This window comes from Rhipicephalus sanguineus, chromosome 2 (assembly GCF_013339695.2).
Source record: "Rhipicephalus sanguineus isolate Rsan-2018 chromosome 2, BIME_Rsan_1.4, whole genome shotgun sequence".
In the NCBI taxonomy this organism is placed as follows: Eukaryota; Metazoa; Arthropoda; class Arachnida; order Ixodida; family Ixodidae; genus Rhipicephalus; species Rhipicephalus sanguineus.
In genome coordinates this window covers 140,761,679-140,781,269 of record NC_051177.1, presented here as the reverse complement: position 1 = coordinate 140,781,269, position 19,591 = coordinate 140,761,679, and the positions used below count along the sequence as shown (strand labels likewise).

The 19,591-nt window shown below is 48.2% G+C and overlaps 1 protein-coding gene across 1 annotated transcript; it reads right to left on the bottom strand.

Moving 5' to 3' along the window:
* Positions 1–2,543: 2,543 nt before the first annotated feature.
* On the bottom strand, positions 2,544–15,609 carry LOC119381919 (gamma-interferon-inducible lysosomal thiol reductase-like). Its single transcript, XM_049412934.1, has 4 exons — positions 15,471–15,609; positions 6,655–6,883; positions 6,342–6,600; positions 2,544–2,573 (listed from the first exon to the last, which is right to left on the bottom strand). Exons 1-4 carry the CDS (start codon positions 15,607–15,609, stop codon positions 2,544–2,546), a joined length of 657 nt encoding a protein of 218 aa, XP_049268891.1.
* Positions 15,610–19,591: the final 3,982 nt, after the last annotated feature.

The window sequence follows — 19,591 nt, the reverse complement described above, 5'->3', positions numbered from 1 at the left end:
TATGGCAGAGATCTTTGTAATGGGTTGGAAGCATTCAACAACCTACTCGTTGCGCAATTCGCATTGTGTGACGCCTGGTTACAGAGTTCGCGTTGTGCGACGCTTGGTGCTTATTTTACTCTTCTACCACGCTATATTGCATATGCCAATGTGGTTCCTTCCCGACATGAAGCCTGTATAGGACCTTTTTCCAAAGCAGTTTCAAGCACCGGCATGGCTCAGAGGTTGAATACTGGGCTCCCACGCAGAGGGCCCAGGTTCGAGCCTCGTTCCATCCTGGAATTTTTTTCTTTTTTCGTTTTTTTTCTTATTTAGATCGATACTGGTTACGGACACCAGCGGCGGCGGCGGCGGCGGCGGCGGCAGCGGCAGCGGCGGCGGACAACTACGGCGCCAAAAACGGCCGGTGAAATGATCTCATAACAGCTTTCGCTGTAAAATATTTATGCACCGAAATTTGATGTATGGCGTTGCAATACTGTTACCGGTATGTTCCCCCCCCCTCCCCCGTTTTACAGCGAAAGCTGTTATGAGATCATTTCACCGGCCGTTTTTGGCGCCGTAGTTGTCCACCGCCGCCGCCGCCGCCGCCGGTGTCCCTAACCAGTATCGATCGAAATAAGAAAAAAAAAACGAAATAAGACAAAAATTCCAGGATGGAACGAGGTTCGAACCTGGGCCCTCTGCGTGGGAGCCCAGTATTCAACCTCTGAGCCATGCCGGTGCTTGAAACTGCTTTGCAAAAAGGTCCTATACAGGCTTCATGTCGGGAAGGAACCACATTAGCATATGCAATATAGCGTGGTAGAAGAGTAAAATAAGCACCAAGCGTCGCACAACGCGAACTCTGTAACCAGGCGTCACACAATGCGAATTGCGCAACGAGTAGGTTGTTGAATGCTTCCAACCCATTACAAATGGCTCTGCCATAATTCTTCATCGTCATCAGGCACAGCATCAACAAAGTGCGCATAATACCTTACATGCGTTTAGCAGGTACCACGGATCTCCATAAAATGACGAAAAATGGTACAGTGCCTGCTGCCCTACTTCTCAAAAATTAGAATGATTTAGAGAGTAGTGGGTTCCTCGCAAGTGCACTTGTATTGGTTGCCAAGGAAGCCTATAAGCGCAGATCCATTTCCTCGGGGTCTCAGTAAAATTACATTGCTTTATAGCGTAGTGGTTTCCTCGCAAGTGCACTTGGATTGGTTGCCAAGGAAGCCCATGAGCGCATGATCCATTTCCTCAGGGTCTCAGTAAAGTTCTTCGCCCCCCCCCCCCCCGTCTCTCTCCCACGTCAACGTATGTTATACAGCATGACGGGAGAGGGAAATAGCGACCGGGCGTCACCCAATGCAAATTACATAACTGGTGGGCCGTTTAAAGCTTCCAACCCATTACAAAGGGCTGAGCCATAATTCTTCATCGTCATCAGTCGTCACGTCAACAAAGTGCACATAATGCCTTACAGACGTGTTGCGGGTGCCTCGCTTCTCCGCAGAATGACGAATAATGGTTAGTAGGTGCTTCCCAACTTCACAAAAATTCTGATTTATGGCGTAGTGGGTACCTTTCTAGTCTACTTGTATTGTAGCCCCAAGAGAGCTTACAACGGGCTCTAGAAACGCCGCTCTTCCAGCTTTCGCTGTGACTGTGCTGCGGTTTCAGCGCAGGCCTGGCGTTTTTTATTTTATCCTCTGTGTTCAGTTATTTGCGAAAAACTCTTTCGGCAGTTATCATATCTTGTTAAACTGTTGGTGTTTAAATAGTTACTTTATATTATCTTTTGTGTAATGCCTTTAGACACTACGTTTTGCTGTTTCAGTATATTTTGAATTTCTATGTTCGTGTGTTCAGTTACAACTGTAATAATCAGTATTTCACCTATGTATATTTATCTCTTTTTTGTACATGCTGTATAGCCCCCCTTACACAATGCCCCACGAGGGCGCTGTAAGGTACTCATAAATAAATAAATGAGGTGCAGAAAGCTTGGAATGTCTCCGATCTAGGAGGCAGTGCGAAACCACGTTATGTGCAGAAATATTTCGGTGGGGTGGGCAGAAGAATGAATGCAATCGACTGAGGAAGAAAAAAAAACTACGACGACTTTTGCCTTCGAGTCATCTTACGTAAACGCATAAGGGTCCGTGTTAATTTTTTCTTTATTAGCGAATGCTTCGAGATGGTTCTCTTATAATCGGTGCCTTACGTAATCTAACTAGAGAAGTCTTCTTGGAGAAGACGAAGCAGATGTTGGCGTGGTTAATCGTTAGCGGCAGGCGCGCTGAGCGCAGACGTTCGGGGAGAAAACGCGAACGATTGAGTTACGTATGCGCGCGAAATTTAGACGAAATATAGCTTCATGTTGTAATGCTATTTCTCTCAGGAAACTGTGCGGCCGTTCGTCCGTCCACAACGAGTAGCCATGCTAATTTTTGTTGCGTTATTGTTTCATTTCTGAAAACATCTGCGACAGATTGAGATGCTCAGCGGCCTGCGTGCCAAACAGTATTTAGGAGCAGAGGCCCCATGTCACGCTATATAGCCTTTAGCCTCTGCTCCCGATCCTGTAAGAATTCAGGACAAGTAAACTACAATTCAATTCAATTCAAATCGGTACACAAGATTATATAGGTTCTTACTTTGGTTTTCGTATGGCAGTGGCGCATTAGTGGACAACAGTACGGCACTCCTGGACAAAGCTGGACAGTGCAGTTGTCGCAGCAAGAAACCGTACCGCGCAATCGGTGCAGAGAGAAAATAGGCCATTACAATTTCCGCAGCAAGTAGCCATACCATGTACATTATACGGAATCCTGTCTTGGGTAATGGAAAATGTTGGCTAGCGCTGATTAATAAGGGTTAATGTCGGTGACCGTTGACTAGTGTTTGTTAAGGGCGGCAAGTGTCGACTGATGTTTCCATGTGTTGGATAAATAATGGAACTCCAAGTGAATTCTACCGCACTGACAGTACTCTACTCTAGAGTTTCTGCTACAAATTTCTTGACACGTATATCTTTAGATTTCCCGCACCTGTGGTTGTCAATACTCAATCACCATGGAGTGCTTGGCTGCTGGCGTGCGCAGCATAACGTGGTTCGTAAAGTTTCACTATGTTGCTGCAGGTTGAATCCCATTTGATCTGACCGCCAATTATACTGCTTGAAGGTGCTAAGGCCATACTTTGCCGAAAGTGAGAAAACAAAGGAACAGCGACAGTGCTGAATTGCATACTATATCTTAGTTTTTGTGGCTGGCTTTACCTGCTGAATAGGGCGCGTTTTCGCACATAGGTTAGACATATTATTACAGAGGTCATCAGGATTCAGCTTAGCAAGACTCATTTTTCGCATGACTTGATTTAGGGTTTACACACGCAGCAAACCTAAGGACATTCGAGCGTTGTGTGCATTTCTTGGTCTGCATTAATTAAACGGCACATTTTCTGAGGAGCATAGCTCAGAATAGCACATCATGGAGCGAGAGCTGTTTACTTCGAACAAGTGACGACTTGTCGCCGACAGTGTCCTCATTTCTGCACACAAACTCAATTGTTCCGCTAGAACGAGAACAATGGGCAGCTTCGGTGATATTTTCGACGCACGCTGGATCTCCTGACAAACTCGAAAACAATAGACAATGTTGGCCGCACATTGCACGTTCAGTGAGCTAACGAGAGTAACATGAGTCAACTTACTATTGCGTAGCGGTGCTCCGGGACGCGATGTAACATCACCTTTGCTCCCGCTCACTCTGGCTCTGCGAAATGCTCAAGCACTACATGCCCGCGTGCTTTGATACACAGCTTTCCTACTGAGATACGTTCATTTTTTCGCCCCGCACGTTTCAATATTCATGAAACACTTCTTTAACATAGTCAGAAAACGTTATCTATATCGGTGCACAAGGCTCCCTCGAACATGTGAGCCAAATATTCATTGCGCTGCATGTCGCAGGAAACTTAGAGTTTCGTGCCAGAAACAGTCAAATATCGCTCGCTATTTCCTTCGCACTTCCGTCGCCATCTGCTCATTCTGACTACGCAGCAAACGGGCACGATAGGTGGTAGACAATTTCATTAATGGCGCGTCAGCGTGCAATGTCAGGCGCCACGTAACACGTATACTGCTAGCGTGACCGTTATTGGCGGCTGTCACTGTGCCGGCGCCGCGCACGTCTGAACAAAAAGTAGCGCCAATACTCTCAAAGAAAATAAAATTTCGGCAGATCCCACGAACTGCGGGAATCAATTTCGAAAGAGGTTAAAAAAATTGCTGGAGTGGCAAATAATGCTCAAGAGTGAAGCCGCGCCCACCAAAAGATGGTGGCTGCGGCCGCCATCTTAGTACTGGTGGAAAGGGTTTCATGACGTACGCGACAAGGACGTCACGATATTCATGTCATGACGTGCGAATCGTGTTCGTCGTACGCTCACGTCCGCCTATGCCAATTTGGGTATATGCCAAATGGCGGGGACAATCACGAGAGCGCCAAGACGTAGGCGGCTAAATAGATAGATAGATAGATAGATAGATAGATAGATAGATAGATAGATAGATAGATAGATAGATAGATAGATAGATAGATAGATAGATAGATAGATAGATAGATAGATAGATAGATAGATAGATAGATAGATAGATAGATAGATAGATAGATAGATAGATAGATAGATAGATAGATAGATGATGCGCTCAAAGTGCCTTAGGCTCGCTAAGAAATGCGTCGCATTTAAAAAGTTGCGACGTTTCAGTACGGCTCTACATACACCACAGATATACAGCTTGGAGGAAGCTTTTACGATGATTACACTGAGACAAAATTTTCAGGATTACGTCGCATGTGACCAAGTAAGAATATATTGCATTTACTATGTATAGGGCAGTGTATCAGGGTGTATGTTTATACAATGCAGATGTATAAAAATGCTATGACACTCAGGCCCCTGTCGTTTTCACACACGAACCCTACCGCGAGGCAGAAATGCTTTGCCGCACCTACGGTTACATTGAAGTTACTAATTATCAAATACTCGTTCATTAACTTTTAGTTATGAACTTGAGAGCAGTTGCTTACATGCAAAAAAGTTGTTGGTTGTGACAATTTATGGCATCCTGCGGTTTTATAAATCCCCGAAAAGGCACACGTAATTTGATGTATAAATCGTCGAAATCCTCGAGACCGGAACTTCCCGCGACGAACTTTGAAAAAAAAGGCGTGTCGCAGCAAGGTCTGGTCAGGAAAACGGCAAGTCGTCTGAAATACTGAAGTGGACCGCTTATTCATTTACTGACCAAGTGGTGCTTTTCAGCGGCTTCTGCTCCTCTAAAAAGTGGATTCAACAAAAGTGCTATAATTCTAACCATGAACGGACATAAAGCTTTCGTGTTAAAAAGTGGTGATTAAATTTAGTTGCAAGACAACGTAAGGCTTGCTTGAGAATATCTAAACTTGATCGAACGTAACGTAACTAGAGTTTGACATAAACGGCGTGACATTGAGATTATACGATTTCTATTACTTGCAGAAGCGTTATTATATATGCAACACCAGTTGAATAGAAATGTGAGTGAAAAGTGTAACATGCCTTCAGCTGTAGACTTGCGCTTAGTCGATGCAGTGTGCTGAGATGTATCTGAAAAATGTCACCTTTGTTGCCCTCATGATGCGGGTTTTCTTTAATTTGCCTCCAGGAAAAAAGTAGATTAGCGGGACAGCGTAGTGCGGTGGCAGCACGAACTCAGAGTGCGACCTTGTGAATACGACTGCAACTCTTTTAACACGAGTGGACTACTGTAGCCACACTACAGTATAGGCGACACAGGCAGCTCATCCTGCCGACATCACTGCAGCTCCCAACACAAACAGCCTGCAGGGGAGTGCGAAGCCTGCGAAATGCCTACAACTTAACGAATGTGCTCAGCTACCCAACGCTACAGCGAGTAGTAGTACGCAAATAGTGCGCTCTGGTTCCAGCTGCACAAATTGCTCGCATGAAAGTCTCGGAGACTTGTTTCAGTCTCTTAAAATCAACACTTATCAACACTGTTTCAACACTACACATTCCCAACACTATAAACGTCGCAAAACACAAGTTAGACATTGCGCAAACTAGAGTGGAGCTCGATCATGCAAGAAAAAAAAAACAGTGGTACGTACGCCAGTAAAACCGACTAAAAGTTTATTGTAAAGCACATACAAATAGATCTGTCGGAAACTACGCTGTTAACGTTGAAGATACAAGACAATACTATCTGATTGAGGGAACCCCACAGCTAAATGAAGAGCGCTGCGCCTGAAGCAGCGGCCGCCAAAGGACCTTTTCTTGCACACTCTAGGGGCGCTGGGTTCTAGGAGCTTGCAGACGAAGCCAAACAAATCCTTCTCGACCAAGCTTTCCATGGCGTCATCGTGTGCTCCGTTGATCTGCACATAGGGCACCCACTTCATCGGTGGCTTGAGTGCGAGCGTTCGCTCGCCCATTTCCCGGAATAGCTTTTCACCCTCGGGTCCCCGGCTGCATTTGTCCAGGACTGGCCAGTACGTTCCAATTTTCCTCGGCGCAGGGCTGCCCCGCCTTAGTAGGATCGTCCTGGCGAAACATGCACGCCACAAAGTTCACGAGCTTCCTGACGGGTGTACGTACTTGACGGCACACGTTCTGCACCTGGTTGACGTAGCACTCTTGAGGACCGTGTTGGCACTCGAAGGTGACGTGTCGTTCGCGACCTTCATGTGCGCTTTTCCGAAAGGCACGAGGTCGACGTCAATGTACTCTTCCAGCTTGTTGTAGGTTGGCCACAGCTGGTCGATGAAGAAGTCGTGGCAGTCTGGACACAGCCCTTCGTAGTAAAGCGTGAGGTTGATTGACGTACACTGCACCGGCAACCATAGCTGAGAGGTAACTGCGAAGAGGTAGAGGACCAGGCCACCCTTTAGGGTGGTCACAGCGAGTGGCATGACTGTTGAAGATCGTGTCCTCTCAGGATTCTACTACCCAGAAGACTGCTGTTGAAGCTCTTTTTGTCCTCTTCTACTGTACGCATAGTCACGAGTTACACTTTGCCCCACAGAAAAGATAAGTGGCGCTGTGCAAACCAGCTGCTGGTGAAACGGCAATCTTGTGGGCTTCATCTGAGAAATTTGGACTCCACTACATGGTTTTACTGATAATCATTTCGGGTGACGCTGTGTTCAACGGAAAGAAAACAGATAAGATTTGACATGCAGAGGAAGGAACCGTTATTACTTGTCTTAACCAGCTGTTCTTCGAAAGCTGTTTTTCTAGAGTTAAACTGATCGCTGGTAGGTTCAAGATGTGTTGTACTAGTGTAATTCACTGAAGACGAGAGTTTTATGCGTTGATGTAATTGAAAAAATATGATATAAATGCACCGATTGGTCTGAAAGGTCTGTCAGCATTCTCATCAGGGCCGTCATATGACAACTTCGATGGCACAACATGGCAAGAAAATACATATATATGCGGTAAGAATAAAATAAGCATTCAGTTGGGAAAGCTGAAATGAACATGTAACACATTTGAAAACATGACACATGTCAAAGCTAATTGGTTCGGGTGCTTCATTGAGATTCTTGTTGTTATTCAGTGTGTGTAACTTTGTGAAAAATTAATAGTTTAAGATCAACCCGGTAAAAACAAATAATATGCACGGAACCTTTACTTATGGAACTGAAAAGCTACATGAGCCGATGGGGTTTTGCGACTCCACTTCCATACTGCGACTGTTTTAACACCTCAAAAATTGATTTCTTCACATCTTGCGCCGATGTGTTATACTGAAAGTTCATATCTACTTGCATTTTGAGTTTGCGTCCTGTAGTAGGTGCAAAGGACACGTCATGTGAAGGCATTCGATTGGATTTAAGCCAATTATGTTCTGTAAACGGGTACTTTCAAGTCACTAGACATGTACAGTATTTATCTTCGCAGCCCATTCCAGTCATGCCGCAGCTGCAGGGAATCGAGCAAGACTAGTTTGGACTGCTGCATACGCAAGCTCATTTTCAATAAATTTATGTAAATGACAGGAAAGTAGAGTGAGTACTATTGTTCAGTATACTAGGGAATCTATCGTACAAAACTCATGAAAGAAGAAAACCACGTCCAGCCACGTGACTCGCTCTTTAGTACTTTCGGCATCATAAGCTGAGTTTCTCGTGAAGGCGCTGCCTTCACGAGAACATGATTCTTTTTTCACAGCGCACTGTGTATTAGTAATTGCGTAATACTCTTTCGGTGAACAACCACCAATGAATCACTAACAGTGCTATCAATGTTTTAAAAGCGCGTGGTTCTTTACGGCGAAGCTGCATGTGGCTAAGATCCGGAGATTTGCAGCGTCTGTGTTCAAAACTCATAGCTCTAGAAGAACACGAGCAATAAAATAATTAAAAGCACCCACACTCTAAAAAAAAAGAGAGTCAAAAGAGGGTCATGGAACCGTGACTCTCTTCGGGTGTCCATCTGACCCCTTTTGGAAGGTACAGGCAGAGAAAAAGAGTCAGCGTTTTGAAAGGAGTCACTGGACCCTCCTGAAGCGCGTTTCGATTGGCTTCGGTATAGGGCTGACGCGCTGAGTTTTGAGTACTGTGGCGGAGCCTGGTGGCTTGCGCCGAAGTTGGTTGGGTAGTCAAAAATGGACGCCGACCGGTGAGTTACATAGTTCTCACTTGCTTTGAGCGTTTTACTTAATTTTGCGCGTAGTTTTCAGACTCAAAAAGTGCTTAAAACGTACGCAGATGTCCGCTATGCGTGCGAAGCCTGACATGCTTGACGAGCGATCCCTGCTTCAAGAAACGGTACCGAAAGCAGGCGGACCGGGCGACGGCTCTGAGGAGCGCGCGGTCTCGAAGCGCGGTCGCCGTGGTGGCGTGGTTAATTGCCACGAACATGAGGGTAAGGATCCTAATGTGCGGTTCTACCGGTTCCCTGGAAAGCCGTACGAAGTGTAGCGACGGAACCGCTGGATACCCCGAGCGACGTGTGAAGTGAGTACGCGAGAAAAACTCGGTCTGCTACGTAACGTGCTGATTACTTTTCGATATATTCCCTGTGTGCAGTCCTGACGGCTTTTGTAAACTATTCATCAGTGTATTGAGCATCAATGAAAGCGAAGTTTCATTTATTTTTTAGGAAATATTGGTTGCTGCATTGTACTCCCTACACTTAAATTTTCTTTGTATTACTTCACTTTGTTTACATCACTTCTTGCTTCCTTTAATTGTTTTTATTGTTTACTTCATTTGCCCTTTCTTGCTGTTTGTTTCGGTCAGAAATATTTACCGTGTGGGTGGTCGAACCATGACAAACGTTTTCAAAGGTAAAAAAAAAACGACGAGCGTTATCTTTAAATTTGGCAAGGTTAACACGCCACGGTGAGTAAAATGAGGCGGAGGTGGCATTTCCGCTAAAAAAATCACCTTTGTACAGCAATAAAAAAAGCTCATACCATGATTTGATGCACTGACCACAGGAGAAAGCAGTGTGGGCTTGTCTAGGTGCGGCGAAAATGTGGAAGGAAGCTCGTTATTTGTAGGGCGCCTCCTAACCGGCTAGCTCCTCGTTTTATTCCTGCTGTGAGCCGTGCTCACCGTGGGGCGCAGAAAAGAGCGCCACTTTTAATTTCCGGACAATAACCCCGCTTCGCCACACAACAAACATTGCGCGCCGTCGCTCCTCGACCGCCACCGCACGCTGACAAAGGAATTTGACGAATTCCCTGGAAGCAAATGTTCAGAATTACGACGGGGCATTGTGCAAATGTGTGTTTGCGAATGAATGCGGCAGAAAACGGCACACGGCGCGAATGCGCTCATTCGGGCCGCCGACGGCTAGGCTGCGTCACTGGACCTTTCCTGATTCTGTTTTGTCGTGTAATGCAAACCATTTCGGCTTTCTTAACAGCATTCTCTTAGTTTATTCACTGTCGCTAATCGCGCGAGCATGCCTCGTAGAATTCACCACGAGCTCAACATCGTATGAGATTCGCTGCACTTGCGAGTTGCAGCGCGCCGTATCGGTTCCTTCAATCTCCTGCACGTCGTAAACATACTTCGCGTTGACGAGCGTCTTGCCTTTACGCAGATTACTTGGCCTGAAGAACTCAGCCACGCCAGAAATTGGCCGAAATCCAAAGTGCAGCACAACCGAAAGCGTCGGCTCCATTGTGCATCTGAGCTTACTGCTGCATGCGGCCGCCAGTCTGACTACTCAAAACCAACGAACTTATCGTAGGGGGCGCTCTTTAGCACCGCTTTCACAGCGCCGCCTGGGCAGCCAGGCAGGCCTATACGGAAGAGCCGCCATATACGCCATACATATCGCGCGCTGGCGCGCTTGCCCTTTGGCGCCGTTGTGGCGCCTTGCTTTTAGCCTTGCTCGCCGATGCAGACGAGGTTGGCGCCGGAGTGGCGCGCCGCTCTCCTCTCTCAGTCGTCTAAGCCTCTCAGTCTCCTCGTATGCGTTGCGTGGTTGCGTTGGTTGCGCGTCTTCGGTGGTGTTGGCGCCGGCTCCGTGCACGAAGTGACGCTTGGAGGGCGGAATAATCATGGAGTTGCGGACACCGACAACGGGTGTCAGTTAACGGTGAGTGTACTGCTTTCGTGGGTACTAATTCTACAGCTTTAGCTGGGCGTCCGCAGCAGGTTTGCTGAAGTTATCTGCCAGCCATTTCCAACAGCAGCCTGCGGCCGCGGAGCTATTGCGGATGCCCAACTGAAGCTGTCAGTTAACGAGTTACCATCGTTATGCGCGTTGCTGTGCAAGCTCCCATAAGGTGAGCTATGCAAACAATTATGGAGGGTCATTTCTTCCTGATCGCACGTTGTGTCTGCACTACTGTAGGTGCAAGATGTCGTTTTGAGGTGCACTTTAGTCTACTCTACTCCGCCGGTAAAGTGAAAAAGCTCTAGACTTTCGACGGCGCGCGTTGTTGCGGCCGCCGCCGTGCACTCTTTTCCCTCGTTTCTGTTTGCTCTTTTCGTGGTTTGCATACACTGCGATGACTTTGGGCGTTATAACAGAATCGAGTGAGTGTACGTGATTGTGGGAGTTACGTGCGCTAATTCTAGCATATGACATGTCTGATCTCGACGACGGCGTACGCACGCGCTGGGTGTCGATCGGGCCCTCGTACTCGCATCTGTTTATCTGAGTATTTAAGGATGGGTTACGTTTGTAAAACATGCGGTCAATAACCGCTCACGGCATGTCCCTGACTGCCGGAGGATGTGCTTTGTTGCTTTGTTGTTAGCCTTTATTGTGTCTGTGTGAACCACTTATTGTATAGGTTTTGCAAACCTTTGCTGCAATTTCATTTCCTCATCATAATATCACGTTCTGCTTTTCCGATACTGTTTTTCATGGCGCTCACGCTGGACAGGAGCGACAACCTAGCAAGCCACAAGTCTGATGCCTCAAGCCGTCAGCCACTTTTTGATTTATTTTTAATCATAAGGAATAAATATGGAAACATGATGGCGATTTCTGCTGTTTATTTAGCACCATATGACACTGTGCACATCACAGTCACACATTTTAGTTGGCTATATTCGTAGAAGCATGTAAATGAGGAATGCCCAAACTTCTTAATTGGAAATCACAGACCATCTTTTCGCACTTTCTATATAACTTTGCTGGAAAATATGTGTTGTTTTGACGAGTTTTATTAAAATAATGCTAAAACTGAACTATTCATTTTTGCAGTCGCTGGGCAGAACGGCAAGTATAATTGGACTTGCTTAAAATGAATACTCCACTATTCTCAGCAGTAGTCGCGCAAAAATAGAGAAAGGGTCAAATGAGTAGCTTAAAATACTTGTGGAGTCGCTTGACGCTTCGGTGTGGGTCACTTGACGCCCGTAGGAGCGTTACCGGCAAGAGTCGTCTGACTCCCTCTAAGTGGCAACGTGATCCTCCGGACGAGAGTCTTTCCACTCTTCCTAGAGGGTCAGGGGACTCTCATAGAGCGAGCCGACCCTGACCCACCAAGAGAGTCACCGTGACTATTTAAAGAGAGTCCTATACGTGGCAAGTCAGAACTCTCCGAAAAGAGTCACGCATACTCTTTTTTTTTTCTTAGAGTGCAGGGGCTTCATATTTTGATATAAGACAGCTCATATTGCCCCTGGAAAAGTGCCTTCTGAGCAATTCGTTTGTCTTTAGAAGCGAATCCGATTTTAAGGTGATCGTTGCAAGCGCGATAACCGTAAGCTGGCTTTCACACAGTGTGTGCTGCCTACTCACAAAGGTAAAGGTCGTCCACGTTGGAGCACGACGAAATACATGAAACCAGCAGCCACGAAACAGCAAATTCTTAGTGCAGCGAAGCAGTCTCTGCTGGCATCAAATGAGTACATGTGCAACGAGTACATGTAGGCAAGTTTTAGGGTGGCAATAACTCCGACAGAGCCGCCATGTTGTTTCGGAGCACGCAGACGTCCGTCATGGCAGATGCCTTCAATATAAGGTTTCAGTTCGTTGTATTTCTGCAGTTTCACGCACGTGTCTATCATGTTTGCACGTCAGCTTAAGACGAGGCGTGTCCGCGCCGACGACTTCGGCCCAATAAGGCTCTCACTGGACCACGGCCGGACTGGAAAGGTGCGCGAGCGTTCCGTCTTACGGCCTTCGCTATCGAGTTGGACGCAATGACAGCGTTTCTCCGCGGTTCGCGCCACTGCTCACCGCGAGGGGCTCAGCGACCCTGCCGTAGTTATAGGCGTTTTTGCTTGCTGCTTCCTTGCTTGCTGCTTGCCGAGAAGGACGCGAGCGCACGCGTCTAATTTTGCGTGTACCGTAGTCGCGCACGCAACGGCTAGGGTGCCTTGATGCTCGTTTTGTCCGCCTTATGAGGGAGCACATCGAGGCACAATAGCAACTTTAGGCGTTACTGGAAGATCTGTGTAAACAAATCTGCAACATAAAAATATTCGCTTTTGTTGCGTGGTTCATATTTGTTTCCTTTTATTGTTACTAAAAAATTACACCATCTCTCGCTAAATGGGGCCATGAGGCAATGCGAAGCCGGAGCACTTGCAGGATCGCGTTCCGTTGGCGTTCGTTGGGCATGCTACCGACCTCGCGTCGTGGAACGCGAAGAGGAACGCTACGCGCGTCGTGTCATCCCTCTAGCCTTGCCGTTAATTCTCACAGGGCGAGCGGGGAACGCGGTCGTCAGGCGCGCGAGGGGGGGAGCGTAGGAGAGGAGAGAGAAGGGGAGGGGAAGCGTATGCGCTGGCGGTCATCGAGGCGTTGCGCAGGAGAGGGGCACACCGTCTCCAGCTAAAGGGGACCATGAGGCGATGCGAAGCAGCGTTTCGGCATGTTGAGCCCATGTTTCAGAGGGGGAGTGGGGAGGGGACGGAAGAGGGGGAGAGGGAATGTGGAGAGGGGGAGTGGGGAAGCGGTGTGTGGAGGGGAGGTATGTGGAGAGGGTTTGCGCATGCGCAGTAACGGTGGTCCCGCCGCACACCACCTTCACCACCGGTTTGAGCTCCGCTATAAAATACTTCGCATCTAAGACATTGCTGCGTGCGGGAATACAGGCGAGCATTCTCAGTTTTCTTCTTTTCACTTTGTAGCGTTAGCTACACTGGCCTAGCCGCGCCAATTTCGCGTGCCTCCTCAAGAGCCGTGCTGCGCATGCGCGAGGATCAGTGATGTCACGCACTGGGGCCGCTAGCTCCCGCGCACTCCGCCGCCGCTGCGCGCGACTCGCCACCGCCAGTCTGCGCTTTCCAAAGGAGTGACGTCGTAGCCGTGGCAGGTGTATTGGCGCCGGCGCGCGCAGCTATTCGCCTTCGCTGTGCAGTCGCCGTCTGACACTGCGCTGGAGCCGCTTGATAGCGCCTCTGACTGGCGTTTGCCAGTGCGCTTTAGCCACGGAGAAGGAGAGCGCAAATGCTGCTCAACGGCGCAGAAGAGCGGAGAGGCTGAGAGGCTTAACTCATCGGTTCCCGAAGTAGTTGCCTGGCAAAATAAATATACATATGCCACGTAATACGTATACCATGTGTGTGTCATTGGAGCAGCAGTAAGCATGATAATCAAGCCAATCCTAGACAGTCAGGAAAGCTAAGAATAATCAGCTGAACCTTTGCTAACGCTACGTTATCCTGTCATAGCCGCGCTAAGCCACTGCAACATTTTTTTAACGCATTCACCCTCCGCTAGCGGACGCCACCGTCACAGCTTGTCCGCGTAAACGCTGTCACGCTAAACTAAAACGCTCTGTCCGCAACGAACGTTTGCAGCATGGTAACGCTATTCCTTTAATCCCTGCTATCACGCTAAACCCTATTGAAAATCGTGGGTTGGTGGATGCTGGAATTCTTGGTGGACAAGGTGGAAACAATGGTGGATGTGGTGGAAACTGTGGTGGTCATAATGGCTGATGATGGCGAGAGTGGAAAAAGTGGTGGCAGATGGTGGTGGTGGTGGCGAGCTTCTTTTGGTGTTAAGTGGAAAATGCTGGCTGATGGTGGCGAGCAAAACGTGTTTCGGTGGATGTCTTGGTGAACAAGCTGGATGACGGTGGCATGATGGAAGTGCACGTGGCATTATGTGAAATCACTGTCACTTCTAATGTTTTGCTGTTCAATGTGTAGAAAAATATGTTTACAGTTCAAAGAAGCCAACGCCGATCATTAAGCTTTTCAGCACGCCTTTTTTTATTTATGCTTGTAACCGCCTCAAGATTTGTGGAGCACAGCAGCCGTGAATGTTTACATTTTACGCACGTACTTATCAGGTTTACATCCGCGATGTGCTGCTGCATTGTGATGTTTACAAGTCTAGAAGTGTCGATGTGAACAGCGACAGTAACTGTGTTACGTCGCTGCGCAGTTGCCGACAAGTAAATGAGTCCTTCCAGCGGGTGGGCCAGAAAGCAGCCGCCGCTTGATGCCGCTGCGCTAGAAACGCAACTCTGGCAATTTTTGCACACTGACTTACCTCAGCGGCACTTGAAGATAACAGTGAAAATGCGTGCGAAGCTAAAATGCACAAACTTTTACCTTCGGCCTGCGTCGAGATAAGCCCGACCAAGTATCACTTCCACCATCATATTCTACCACCATGATTGCCACCAAAGGTTAGGCATAGCTTACCGACCGAGTCCGTCTACGTGTTATATCGGCACTTCTGGATTTCAGGATACACGATTCCGATGAGTACAAATGACTTTACAGCACAGGTGTGGCATCGGCTAACCTAAATGAAGCATTTTTTCTTGTGTACGGTGTCCGCACAAGAAGCGATCAGCATAGATGCGACGCGCTTCCAGCAAACGACTCCGCTCACCAGCCGCCGCCGGTCGCACTCGCCGGCGCTTCTCTGACACGTATGCGAGAACATAGACATGTCCAATTCGAACGCCTTACTGAGCCAATATGATGGCATATTTTTCCCGCGCACTGCACTTGCGTTTGGCCGAGCTTTTTTTTTTTTTTTCTGGGGTTTAACGTCCCAAAACCACCATATGATTATGAGAGACGCCGTAGTGGAGGGCTCCGTAAATTTTGACCACCTGGGGTTCTTTAACGTGCACCTAAATCTAAGTACACGGGCCTCAAACATTTTCGCCTCCATCGTTTGGCCGAGCTGTTCTGCAGTTGTAGCTAATGATACAGCGTCAGATCAGTGCGCTGGCACGGCTGCGCTGTAGGTTGCGCGAAAAAAGCATCACAATACTCAATCAAATGTACGCGCATATTTATCGAATGAGATTTGAGTCAACATAAAGCCTCTGCACATGTCGCCCTTTGGAAAAAAAGCGAGAAACGGCAATTAAACTTAGCTGTAACATTCGGTTCACATACCCGCTCCTCGGTCCACTTGACACTTTTTTTGGAGTTACGTTGTGAATTCTGCAAGAAAGTTAGCGCTGTTGCCATTATCGACGTGCCATTCGTTACCGGCAGCAGTTTGTTCGCGTTTAATAACTATGCAAATTTTAGTAGGATGGGAAGATCGCGTCTGTGTCCAGTATGAGACATAAAAAGCTGAAGCCAAACGGTGTATTCGTATGTTGACTAGTCATTTTGCAGAACTCAAAGCAGCTGTCAGCGTGGCGTAGTGGTAAAGTACTCGGCTCGAGATCCGAAGGTCGCACGTTCGACTCCCGGTGGCGGCAGTTTTTTTTTTTTGCATATGGCTTTTTTTTTCCTTTTTTTGTACTAATGCTTTCTACATCGCTTTCTATACAATTATTTATGTGTAACAGCTAATCACGATGGTCCCGACGCTGTAGAGCCGTTTTACGCTCCGCTATTCCCAGCATCCATCATACGCCAGCATCCAGCATACACCATGTGCCACCATCTTCCAGCACCATAATCCACCATAATGGTGGATGGTGGAATCCACCATCCCACATGGTGGATAAATTTTCAATAGGGAAGCTAAACAATAACTGTTTATCGAGTAGTGAGCGCAGGAAATGTTCCAGACTAATCACAACAAGTACTGGAGATCGAGGACACCTTCGGCGAACTCCGCGGGTAACAGGAAATGGCGCACTTTCATAACCATCAAGAAACAACGTGCTGTGTATATTTCTGTATGCGTTTCTGAGAAGCTCAAGGAAGTTTTGCGAGAAGCCAAACGCCGTCATTACGTTAAATATGAGCTATGCTCAAGGCGATCGAATGCCTTTTTTGACCAAGTGAAACCAAGAGCCGACGTGCTGATCTCGCTATCGTATACGCAATGATGTCGCACGTAACAAAGGAGAGACTATGAATTTCTCGTCCAGGGATCGAGCACGCCTGATGATGTCCTATTAAGGACGGCATCAGTCTTCTCAAGCGCCGAGTGACAACTGCTGCAAAGGTTTTGTAGTCGACGTTGAGAAGCGTAATTGGTCTCCATTCCTCCGGGCGAACGGACGATACGTCATGTTTAGGTGTTAACACAATACGGCCATCGTGAAAGCTATTCGGGAAATCGTTCTCAAAGCAGCGGTAAATAACAGAGATGAAAGTGGCACAATGTCACCCCAAAACGTTAAATAAAACTCAAAGGGCAACCCGTCCGGTCCAGGAGCTGCACAACGCTTCATAAACCATAATGCCTCTTTCACCTCATCAGCTGATGGACTTGCACAAAGTTGTGCAGCTACCTGTGGTGGAACATGAGGCAGACCACTAAGCAATGTGAATGTCTCGGTGGTACTATGATGCGTTGGCATAGTCGTACGAGTCATATTTTCGAAATGAGTGAACAAGAGTGATCGATCACGCGCAGGTGGTGACGCAAGTGGAAGGGTTCTGGCGGCATGGGTAATGGTTCGTGTTGGAACGGAAAGAAAGTTTACTAGGTACACAACCGACGCAGATGATCGGTGACATTCCTAGAGCACCGGCACCTGGCACTGGTTGCAGAAAGACCTTTACCGAGAAATTTAAGCAACCGCTGAATAGGGATAGCTGCAAAATTGTAAATTTGGTAACGCGCTCCTTGAGCTGCAAGACTGCTAGTTTATATGAGGGACCAGTCTCGTTCTACGAACACATTCAGGGAAAACAAAGAGCGAATTCCACGCAATGTGACAATACGTTTAACTCTGTCTTTACAACGATGTTTCAACATCGGGCACAGGCATAGGGGGCTTCACCGCTTTCATGCGTACACATACGACAATCCGCAGTGGCGCGAGGAAAGAAATTAAAAATACGAGAAAAACAAGCAGTGAAAAAATACTAAAGTAAGTATGCAAGAAGCGTAACGCAGTAGAACATTTTTTTTCATCATAATTTCGTGAAGCTGATAAAACAGGGTGTTTCAGCTCCACTAACGTGTAACCTGTGGAGGGGCGAAGCATGCTGTGTGCGCCGGTGTTTCCCACAGCAAAATCACTGCTAATGGACAAAGAGAGAAAGAAGAAAGATTAGACACAGAGATCCGCAGTCCGCTTTGAATCTTTAATGTTCAACTACGCCCAAGAGGCATCTCCCACTGGCACTACATTGCAGGTCAAGATCCAGTGCCTATATATACGGGGGCGCCGGTGAACGGTTGTAGAGCGCGAGCAGTCGCTTTTTTTTTTAGACCACGTGAGGAAATCGGTTGTGTGGTGGTTGTACCACAGGCTTGCTACACCCGCGAGGTAGAAAACCAGGTTGCTCAGTTTTCCTGCCTCGTCCCATTTGTTGGGTACGCTCACGCGCTCGTATATCGTGAGCCAGTCCTGCACGTCAGTGCCATCCGCGCCGGTGAATACAGGAGGGTCGCGGATGCGGGGGCACCGGGGCATAGTGTCGGTACAGGGGGAAGCGTTTGCTGGGCGGCGTCTTGAGCCATGGTAGAGGGCACGGTACGGGATCGGAGCGCCAGGGGCATCGAACGGGGACCGAAGCTGGTTCGACGGTGCAGCATTCTCCACCAAATTGTAAAGGCGTTTATTGACTGCACTAGTCAACGAAGCACAACGGCGACAGTCAAGACAGAGCGCGGACTCTGAGCGCGAGGAGCGTGCTGTCAGAGAAGATCCTCACCTACCCCGGCGAACCGATGGCACAATTCCGACAACCGCCCCATCTGCTTTGCGTGCGGTTGCGCCGGTCACGTCGCCCGCTATTGCAATCGCGTGCAGTGGCTTCCAGTCGCCTCAACCATGCGAAGACAGTCAAACCGCCCATATTACGATTCACCGCCGCCTATGTAGCCGCCGTCTCGCCCAGCACCCCCTACCCGCCGTTCACCGTCACCACGACGCCGCTCACTGTCCCCGATGCGGCCACGTCTGGTCCCACGCGACCAGGAAAACTAGTCGTCGCAGTCCACGAGGCAAGGGCTGCGACGCTGTCGAACTGCGAAAGCCCTCAGCGAAGCCCATCGAACGTGATAGGCGTGTTTGTAGATGGTGTTCGTGCATCTGCCCTTATCGACACTGGAGCCCCCGTATCCGTTATGGACGCAAAGCTTAGCCGAATACTGCAAAAAGTGACGACGCCACTTTCCGGGCTCTCCCTCCGTACAGCCAGCGCCGAACGTATTCACCCTACAGCGGTGTGCACAGCCCGCGTCATGATTAAGGACGCTATGTACGCCGTCGAATTGATCATAATTCCTGCATGCTCTCACGACGTCATCCTCGGATGGGATTTTCTCTCCCGCCACGACGCCGTCATTCATTGCGCACCAGCCGAAATAGAGCTGTCACCATTCTCTAATTTGACGCCGGAAGACAGTCCATCGGCTGCGAGCAAGGTACTCGTCAAAGACGACATGAAAGTAGCTGCAAACTCGTCAACAGCGGTGTCAGTCTACTGCGCCAGTCTATCCGACACCGTCGCACTCCTCTCGCCATATGGCCGTGTTTGCACGAGGAAATGCTTGCTGGTGCCTTTCGCGACCGTTCAAGTCACTCAGGGCAGCACCTCTATTTTTGTAATCAACCCCTCCCCGTACAGTGTTACGTTGGTGCGAGGGGAATGTCTGGGCAGCGTAGAACCCCTCGAAGACGCACAAGTTATGGACGAACCCAATGACACGCACGGCCGCAATTCCAGTACGCTCAGTGCTGTTTCGACGTCTGGTTCATCACCCGCTGACGTGT